At 40.5% G+C, this 10,596-nt stretch overlaps 1 protein-coding gene across 1 annotated transcript in view; it reads left to right on the top strand.

Moving 5' to 3' along the window:
- SPTLC2 (serine palmitoyltransferase, long chain base subunit 2) overlaps positions 1 to 9,743 on the top strand; it is a 62,911-nt gene extending 53,168 nt beyond the window's left edge. Inside the window, exons 9-11 of the mRNA XM_009993907.1 lie at positions 705 to 840; positions 4,383 to 4,512; positions 9,450 to 9,743. Of these exons, the coding sequence (XP_009992209.1) occupies positions 705 to 840; positions 4,383 to 4,512; positions 9,450 to 9,569 (386 nt within the window). The 3' untranslated portion in view covers positions 9,570 to 9,743. The remainder of the gene's footprint in view (positions 1 to 704; positions 841 to 4,382; positions 4,513 to 9,449) is intronic.
- Positions 9,744 to 10,596: the final 853 nt, after the last annotated feature.

Raw genomic sequence — 10,596 nt, 5'->3', positions numbered from 1 at the left:
CAGGAATATTTAAATTACACTAGCTGTGTACTGACCTGTGTGCTAATTTTGACAAATGTCAAAAAAAATCCATAAAAAATTGGCTGAATACATAATAAATTGGCAGCTGCTGCTAATGTGAATTGAGCTGGATTATCAGGAGTAATCGGTTTAATTTAAACCCAGCTTATTTTAACTGAAAAAGTTAGGGAGCAGCCACATGATCGGTTCAACAGGCAAATCTAAGGAGAAAAGTAGTAATTTCCATTAATACAGACAAGCAGAATAAAACAAAGCAAACAGCCCCAGCTGATTCAGTAAGTTTCTGTTAATCAGTCAAAGAGTAAGCAAACTCTTCTTCAGGATGCAGTTACTAATGAATTTTGAGCAATTTTTGAATATTGCTTAAAAGCAGGTAACTACCTGGTTTTGCGAGGTACCCCTTGGTTAAAAAACTGATACTGAAAGACTAGGGAGTGCTTTGGACTTGATGGTTGTGCCTGTCTTAGTCCATTCAGCTACAGCCTTGTCAGATAATGAGTGATTAATCTTGATTACATGAGGGAGAAAAAACTGCAAATACTAGTTTGCATTTAATTTTAGTAATTCCATAAAGATAAGCAGTACATTCACAGTTTGTACTTTAGCTAGAGGTCTTGTGTTGCAGTTACACGTGTGACTTACAACTTATGTTCACAGTCTTGTCTTAATCTTTTTTTTTCTAGGGAAAGCACGTGTGCAGCAGCTAGCAGAGAACACAAGATATTTCAGGAGACGACTGAAAAAGATGGGCTTTATCATCTATGGAAATGAAGATTCCCCTATTGTGCCTCTGATGCTGTATATGCCAGCAAAAATTGGGTAGGTTTAACAGGGTAACTTTTAATCCATTTTTCTTTAAAGCTAGGATAGTGCAAGAATATTAAGACTTTTCCAAATATAAGAAAGGACTGATTTGATTTTTGATTTTATGATCATTAATGAGTCTTACAAAACATGGTACCTTCTCATATGTGATCATGAGAAAATTCAGGCTTATAGCTTGGAGCAGCAAGAAAGCACTTCAGGGAAGCAATTTTCTTAAAATCACAGAATCATCAAGGTTGGAAAAGACCTTCAAGATCATCAAGCCCAGCTGTCTGCCCTGCAACCCCTAAACACTAAACCATCTCCTGGAAATCCCATTTTTTTTAACACCTCCAGGGATGGTGCCTCCACCATCACCACCCTAGGCAGCCTGTTCCAATGCCTCACCACTCTTTCTGTGAAGAAACTTTTCCTGATTTCCAGCCTGAACCTCCCCTGGTGCAACTTGACCCCATTTCTTCTTGTCCTGTCTCTAGTCACCAGGGAGAAGAGACCAACACATGCTTCACTACAGCCTCCTTTCAGGTAGTTGAAGAGAGCAGTGAGGTCTCCCCTCAGCCTCCTATTCTCCAGGCTGAAGAGCCCCAGCTCCCTCAGCCTCTCCTTGTAAGATCTGTTCTCCAGACCCCTGATCAGCCTAGTTTCCCTTATCTACACCCTCTCCAGTACCTCAATGTCCTTCCTGTACTGTGGTGCCCAACACTGCACACAGTGCTCAATATGTGGCCTCACCAAGGTTGAATACAGGGGCAGGATCACCTCCTTGGTCCTGCTGGTCACACTATTCCTGATGCAGGCCAGGATGGTGTTGGCCTCTTGGCCACCTGGGCACACTGCTGGCTCATGCTGGCTGTAAACCAACACCCCCAGGTCCCTCCCTGCTGGGCAGCTCTCCAGCCACTCCTCCCAAGCCTGTAGCACTGCTGGGGGTTGTTGTGGCCAAAGGGCAGGATGTGACATTTGGCCTTATTGAAACTCATGCCATTGGCCTTGGCCCATTGATCTAGGCTGTCCAGATCCCTCTGCAGAGCCTCCCTGCCCTCAAGCAGATCGATACTCCCACTCAGCTTAGTGTGATCTGCAAACTTATTGAGGGTTCACTCTATCCCGTCATCCAGATCATTGATAAAGATGTTAAACAGGAGTGGCCCCAGCACTCAGCCCTGGGGACACCACTCATGACCGGGCCCAACTGGATTTATCTCCATTGAACACAACTCTTTGGACCTGGCTGTCCAACCAACTTTGTATCCAGCAAAGTGTTTGCATATCCAAGTCATGAGCAGCCAGCTTCTCTAAGAGAATGCTGTGGGAAACCTTGTCAAAGGCCTTGCTGAAGTCAAGGTAGACAACATCCACAGGCCTTCCCTCGTCCAATAAGCAGGTCACCATGTCATAGAAGGAGATGAGCTTAGTCAAACAGGACCTGCCCTTCATGAACCCCTGCTGACTGGGCCTGATGACCGGGTTGTTCTGCATGTACCACGTAACTGTACTCAGGATCATCTGCTCCATCAGCTTGTCTGGTACTGAAGTTAGACTAAGAGGCCTGTAATTTCTTCGATCATCCTTCCATCCCTTCTTACATACGAGGGTTACATTGGCTGATTTCCAGTCTGCTGGTACCTCCCCAGTCAGCCAAGACTGCTGATAAATGATGGAAATTGGAAATGTTACCATTACGTGCCATATTTTAAAAGTTGGGCTGTTTTTTTCCTTTTATTTATATGTACATATATACATATTGTATATGTGTGCTAAAGAGAAGCTGAAATTGAATGGAAATTAACATTAAAAGTCACTGGAGGAATCTTTTTCTGCCAGCTTTTGAATTGGAAGCAGACAACATTTCCAAAGATGAACTCTGACAAATAAAAAAAGAGAAAAGCAGGGGGGATGGGACATGATGGGACACAACAACCTGTATTTGATGAATCCCAGATTTTTAAGAGGTCTGTATTTTATAGCTTGGGTGTTGTTATTGTAAATACTAACAGAACTGTAACATGCAGTTTTATAAACGCTTATGGACTTGTGGGCTGCTATGTGGATAATTAAGGCTAAAATTCTGCAAGCAGGATATAATATATATATTAAAAAAACCTGTAACATAAACAAAAGCCTTGTTCAAGGACAACTTAGCTTTGATAACTGCTTTACAGTGACTGTGCATGATGCAGTGCTCAACGAACACTTTCAAATTTGGAAAGCATAGCTTCATTTTAAGCTGTACTGAACATCCATAATGCTTTTCTGGCTCAGTGCGGCTTCAGTCTGGCTAAGCACTGTGGTTCTGTGAGGAAACAAACATCTCCTAGCACTCTGTATGAAACTAGATACAGTCTTCCTCCACCCTTCTCAGTATTACCAAATTTTAAAGGCCTATAACCTTCACGGGAGCTGTAGAGTCTACAGTGTGCACCATCCAGCACACAGAGGCATACTGTTTTTAATGCCCAGCTTCTCTACCAGTCAGTACAGTCTTATCCATGCAATTGTTCATGGAAATGTTTATGAGGTGAGCAGTTGGGCCAGTAACTTTAAAACAAGCAAGAACACATAGCTCTGATGAGATTTGGTCCTTAGGACCTATATCTTGTAGTCTGCTTTTAAAATAGTTTGTGAGTTCTAAACTGATAGAAAATGAAGTGATGCAACTATTTACCAGGAAAATTACTGTAGCAGATGTAAGAGGCAGGAAATTTTAAAAGTTGATAAAAGGATGATATTTTTATACATCCTTTTAAGTCTCTTAAGTTCATTGCTACATTTTAAGACAAAGTCAGCTGAAAAAGGATTAACCATTTCATATGCCTTGTAGAAACACTCATAATTGCACTGCCATTACAGAAGAAATCTGTATCTGATCTAGATTGTCCCTCTCAATCCATAAGTCACAGTTGCTAATTTCTTTAATACACATAAGAATTGGTTTTGTTGAAGACACTGTTGACAGTTGTATGAGGTTTTTGCATTTTCCTTAGAAATGTTTGGTATCAGATTAGATTATCTCCATTTATTCTGGCAATTCAGTAGTTCCCATAATAGGCACTTATAAAGTGGTACAGTCTGTGACACCATAAAGCATTTTAATGGGATTAAGTTGATGAAGACAAAAGCATCTTGAAACTGCAGAAGCATCTTCTTATGGGGGTTGCAGTATGGGAGATTCCTTGTACAGTCAAACTTCTGAGCCAAAAAACTTCTGATCAGAAAGATTTTTCAAGCTTAGGTTACAAATCCATTTAGAAACAGTCTGCTGAAAGACCAGCCTCTGCTACATACAATCTTACAGCTTTGTTAGGACTTAATACAGTGAAACCTTTTGTGGAGGACCTCCTTGGGACTGAATTAAAAAAAGGCTATTGTGAACAGATGTTCTGCCTCTAAAAGAAAGCATTGCAAGCTCCAAATTGTGTTCTTACAGGCTTGTTTCAACAAAGGCCTGTGTGGGTTAACATACTGAGACTTTCATGGTGGTGCTTTTTCTTTGCCTCCACTATTATTCTGAAGATCTTTCTTGTTCCCTCTGGCAGTGCGTTTGGGCGTGAGATGCTGAAGCGGAACATCGGTGTTGTGGTTGTGGGCTTCCCTGCCACCCCCATCATCGAGTCCAGAGCCAGATTCTGTTTGTCTGCAGCTCATACCAAAGAGATGCTTGATACAGTAAGTGTCTCATCTTGTGTCCTTATCCTAAACAGACACAACAATTGTCTATTGTTTGTAGACTGGTTCAGTGTTTGGTACACAAACTAGTTGAACCTCATGTTCAAAGCCTTGTGTAGTAGGGTTGACAATGACTCCATCTCTCTTCCCTTGCTTCAACAATGCAGAATGGCTGACAATAGTAAATCCCAGGGACTTTCTTTTCCTATTTTAAATTATATGAGACAGCCTCATTCCTTTGAGGCAATGCTTTTTTTTCCCTCTTAAGAGGTTCAGGGTTTACCTTCCACCAAATCTTTTAGAAGGAAAACATTCTGCTTCTTTTAAACCGTAGATGAGAAGTTAAGGAAAAAAAAAAAAAAAAGAGCCTGAGAACCTCCAATACATCTATATTCTTTTCAAGAAACAAGTGCAAACCTCAGCACATGATTCTCAGTAATGAGAATTTTTATTCCAAAGATAACTGTTCCACTTCTTGTTTACAGGTTCAGGGCACTGTGTCTTACATGATCCTGTCCTAAATGAGTCTGTACTATGTGCAATGCCTTATTGACTCCTGTCTGCACTTAAGTGTATTCCAGGAGAAATGGAGGTCACCTCTAAGGAGGCCTGCATAATAGTTAGGAGATGCTGCCTTAAAAATTAAGGCTGGAAGTTACTCTCTGACTGATATAATTGAAATGAAATTATATTAATAAGCCGGACTATCCTTATTATGTCTTGGTGTGGTAACTACATTTATTTTTGAGTCTTCTGAATTATCTTATTTGGACACATATGTGGGCTGTCTTAGGCTATGTCAAAGTTCTCCATTTTATTTTTTTTCCCCATTTTGCTGGTCTGTGACTCAGAACCTAAGCTAGGTTGACTCATGACCTTGGTCTTCAGGAGGGTGGACTCTGTCCTGTTCAGAGACCTGCTTGAGAGAATCCCATAGGATATGGCCCTTAAGAGAGCAGATGTCCAGGATAGATGTTTGGTGGGTTTTTTTGTGGTGGGGGGGGTTTGTTTGGGTTTTTTTGGTGTGGTGTTTTTTTTTTTTGAGGGGGGGTGTTGTGATTGGGTTTTGTTGTTTTTTTCTTCCTTTAATAGTCTATTCTGACTTACAGGGGAAAAAATGTAGTGGGAAGCCTACATTAATGAACAAACCAACAAAAACATAAAGTGAAAGCATGAAAGAGGTGCAGCAGGGATGGGTGACCCAGGAGGAATAGAGGGACAGTCTTAAGCATTCAGTGAATGGGGTCAGGAAAGCCAAAGCCCACCTGGAGCTGAGTCTGTCAAAGGACACAAAATGTAGCAGGAGGGCTTTTATGAGAGTGTTAGCAGCAATGGGAAGAGTAGAGAAAATGTAGGGCTGCTGCTGAATGGCATAGGGATCAGGTGACAAATGACATACAAGAGGCCAGGTACTCCCTGATTTTATTGCCTCAGACTTTACTGAGGAGACTTGCCTTCAGGAATCCTGGGCCCATGAGTTTAGTGAAAAAAAAAATGGAGCAATGAAGACCTACCCTTGGTGTGAAGGAGAATCAAGTAAGGGAACATTCAAACAAACAACATTCAAGTCTGTCGGACCTGATAGGTTGCACTCCCAAGTGTTGAAGCAGCTGGCTGTCACTGCAAGGCCACTCCTGATTATTGTCTTTGGAAGGTCATGGTGATTGGGGGAAGAGTCCTGGGGATTGGAAGAAAGCAAATGTCACCACTGACTTCAAAAAAGGCAGGAACTGTGGTCTGAGGTTGAGAAGACTGCAAAAAAAAAATACAGATTCAAATTTTTCACACTTGACTGCCACTAAACTTTCAAATCAAGAGCTGAAAATGCCTTTTATTTAATTTCAGCTTTGTTAGGAAAAATAGGCAGTGGACGGTGCAGTTAGGTAATGTATATTTAGGGTCATTATCAGTTAAACAACCTGCCGTGTATCTGTGATGCTATACTTACTGCTTCTGAGTTGCTTCTGCTTTGTAAGACCTGAGAGATTCTGTCCTGACACTCCAACTGCTTAAGGAGTTTCTTCACAGCTCCTTGTCCTGCTAATCTTCCTGTAATTATCCCAATTTGGTTGCTTCTGTTCCAAATAAAAATTCTAAAACAGTATGTTTGGAGAAGGCCTCCTTCCCTTCCTTTTGCCCTCTATAAAATGAATACTACCACAGACTTGGCTCAGAGCATGGTAATAGAACTCAGTGCATTGATACAAATGAGGGAGCATAACTTGTGGCTGGGTAGACATGGGAGCATGAAAGGGAAGGAGGTGGGAGGAAGGAAAAGAACGAAAAATCGGAATCTCTGAAATCTTTGCTGCAAACTGAGCTACAACTGAAGCTATGCAAACTTGGTGTGCTGGCATTACCTGAGCAATTATGCAGCCTTGCTGTTGGTTAGATTCTTGGTCTTCTCTCTCAGTGACTACTGAGTGTCTTTACCATAAAAAGCTGCTTTTGCAGGGTCTGTAGGAGTATAATACTTGCTCTCTTCCAAAACCAATCTGTAGCTTCTATTTCTCTGCTTTAAAAAAGCTCTTTTCATGTCAATTCACTTACAAGTCTTTCTGCTTTTCAGAAAATGTTTCAAGTTTTGTGCATTTAACTCTACAGACTAATTTTAGAGTACCCCTGTAATTGCTAAATGCTCTAAATTGAGGAAATCCTTGTTTAATATATCGGAGCTTGTCTGCCTAAGAAAATTAATCCAGGACAAAATGAGGTGTGAATTTTGAAGGGAATTAAGAAATCTTGATTTAGCTTAGCATGTGGAAGCTTTTTTCCAAGTTAGTGTAATCCACTTTAAGGTTCAAAACATCTGCACTCTCTGAACCCCAGACATTGGCAAGAGCATTTAATAAGGACCAAGTCTTTGTCAGTGAGTTTTTGTTGTGTTTTCTTGTGATGCGGTGGAAAGGGATTAATTTCAGGCAGCTAATCATTAAGGCAGCCTTCTGATCTGATCCCTCTGCTGAATTGTGGCAACAATATCCAGGAAGAAAAATAACTGAAATTAATAGACTTGGGGACAGCTAGTAGAGAGCTTCTTCAAGTCAGTGACAGAGAGAACCTGCTTGCCTGTCCATGTGTGCATGGATGCTAACTGGGGCTGTTACAGCATTTTTTGGTAAAGAAAATTTATCTGGGTTTGGAGCATGGGGAAGAGAAGCTTGTCTTGTAAATGCTGATGTTTGTAATGCTTCCTTGTTCTTATTAAATAAACCCACATGATGGGGAACAGTTCTCAGTTACCATTTTAACTGTTTTATGTAAATAAAACTTCCTTGCCTGAAAATATTTGGCTCAGGATCAGAGTGAAGTCCCTCATAACCTGCATCCCTGTGGGCTGGTGCTTTCTTTTCAGTGATGAAAAATATATTACACTCTCCTGAAGTCAGAGTTCACCAATGCCATTTCCTTTGTAGTCTTTGCTGGTCACATGGCTCTTTTTGTTTTAAATTAATAAAATCCTAAATCTGCATTCAAGAATAACAGTTAACAGACTCTTTCAACAGAAATTCAACCTGAAATTGTTTCCATATGGATCTTTACTTTAAGCTCTGGCAAACTGTGCCCACACTTTTTGTTTTGTTTTGTTTTGTTTTTACCAAGGTCGAACTTCTGGGTTTGTCGTTCTCCCAGATTTTAAAGTGGAGAGGTTCTTCTGCCACATGTAACAAGCATGAGAGGCCATTGTTTAAAGAAACAAATACTTGAAGTATCCATCCAGGAAGGAAAAGCATGTAGGGATATTAACCCCCATCTGCCAACTATTCTCAAGAGACAGGCATTTGACCCAGAACATGCTAAAACCAGAGCATTAATGTTGAACTAGTGGTGTTCTGGAGGAATGCTGAATGTACCTATCTGAATAAATTTACAATTGAAGGGAGTGCAGAATAACAACTTTTGAGTAAAAAAAATCACAGTGGACTTTAGAAGTCATCTTCTGAGCTAATTTCTTGATTACTCACCTACATAAGATAATTAGCATCATGTACTGTTGCAGTGTTTGCAGCAACTGATTTATTTTGTACCTTGCTCCAGGAGTGTTTTGTAAAGAAATGAAGTTTGGCTTTTAACAAACCCTATTGTGAACCAGAGATTGCAACATAAAGAAAGTATGGTTAACTGAGTCAGGACTTTCCTCCTTTCTAACCCTAGCAGGTGTTTTATCTCTGCTAAACTTTTGCATTCAGGTCAAAACCGTGATAGGTTTTGTTAGCTTACTAGCAGTGTTCTGGGCCATCAGTTGCCTGAATTTTGCATTTGTGGCAACCTCAGTCAGTGGGACTTGCTTTCTAGGAAGAAAATGCTTGGAATCCTACTCAGAATAACTTTTTTCATTACTCCTTGGATTGTCTGGCAGAAACTTCCCTTGCAATGTTGTTTACAATACAGAGTTTGCATCTCTAGTTGTATATGGACAATTAACCAAATGTAGATACAACAGATGCATCAACAGATCTTGTTAGCATTATATTGCAGTTTGCCTTTCACTGTCTGACAATTTGAAAAATACACTAGGTCAGAGATGGTATAATAAATAACACATGTTGTTTTCAAACTGAATGATACATAAAGAGGAGTCAAATCTCCATGTACATTTTTTTCCTGCTTCAGCTTGATTACCTCCAGGAAGGAAGGAGGAACATTGTTCTCGGTTTGTCCATCTATGAATATTCATGGATTTTGGGGGGATGACTGGAATTTGAATTAGTATTGCTGGATATTATGCATCTGCCTTGGAATCTGCTGCTCGCTTGGTCTCAAGACTTCTGCATCTTAAAATCAAAACCAAATCCTATGCACCTCTGAATCTAGCACAGTCAACTCTCACCTAAGTAAAATGGCTGCCAGAGCAGTCTGCAGGCTTGCAAAAAGGAAGATGTGCTGATAATGTGCTCTCATTTGTCTCTGCTGACCTACTGTGTTCTTCTTCTCAGGCTTTAAAAGAAGTCAATGAAGTTGGGGACCTTTTACAACTGAAATATTCTCGTCACCGTTTCATACCTCTTTTGGACCGGCCATTTGATGAAACAACATATGAAGAAACAGAAGACTGAACTCCCTTCATGTGCCTCAGTGGGAGGGACACACCCCGTGGGACATTGCGTGGCACACAGGCCACAGCATCTAGGAACAACAGTTATGACTGCTTAGCATACAAGACATTTCCTCACAATACTGAAATGGCCGCATCAGCTCTAAAAGGCATTTTGTAAATAGGGAGAGGAGAAAAAAAGCTTTGATTCCTGTGTCTTTGGGGTCTGGCCCTAGAGGTGCTTGGCTTTATTTTTTTCTTGTTGCTTTTTTTATTTATTTGTCTCAATGAGTTCACAGCAACCCAAGCTGGTTGTTGCTGATCACCTCAGACTTTGCATGCACCATTAGCCTCCCAAATGCTGGCTGAGATGTTGTGAGCATGTGTGATGCTGGCATAGCAGCACTTCCAGTGTCACTGCTAGGTGTCTGACTTCCCAATAAGGAGTGATCTGACCTGTCTGCTCTTGAATACTTTCTAGAGAAATCGTTGATTGCTAACTTTGACATAATTAACAAGATGGATAATCAACCAAAGTTTTGTTATGTTTTGTTTTGTTGTTTTTTTTTTTTTCTTTTGCAGTTACTTGTGTTTAAAACTTGAATTTAGCCTTTTTAAAATAAATGTGTTGTTGACATGTCACTGACAGGACCATTGTTCCCAAACATTATTTAGTTTTGTAAGCCACGGGTAGAAGGACTTCCGGGACTCTAGCCTCTTTTCCGCCCCAGCATAGATACCAGATTGTCTCCTGGTTTTGACACTAAGTGTCCTCTTGATAGAGGGTAAGTGATGGAGAGGAGTTTTCTTAATTTTTTTTTTATTATTTTTTTTTTAATGGGCTGTGTTTTATCTTCCTTCTGACATACTTCTGTTTGGAGAAAAAAAAAAAAGATAAATAGGTAGTTTTAGTGTGTGTTGCCTTCTCATCTTCAGGTTAATTTAGCTTGCTTTAGAATTACCATAAAACCATGAACAAGTCTCTGTTAAGTTCTGGAAGGGTGCTCTTGGGATTAAGTAAATCACAGCAAGCCTTGCACTTCTTGTAT

Source organism: Chaetura pelagica, unplaced genomic scaffold (genome assembly GCF_000747805.2).
Source record: "Chaetura pelagica isolate M959 unplaced genomic scaffold, ChaPel_1.0 scaffold11, whole genome shotgun sequence".
NCBI lineage: Eukaryota > Metazoa > Chordata > Aves > Apodiformes > Apodidae > Chaetura > Chaetura pelagica.
The sequence above is the reverse complement of the archived record's forward strand: the minus strand, read 5'-3'. Positions and strand labels throughout refer to the sequence as shown.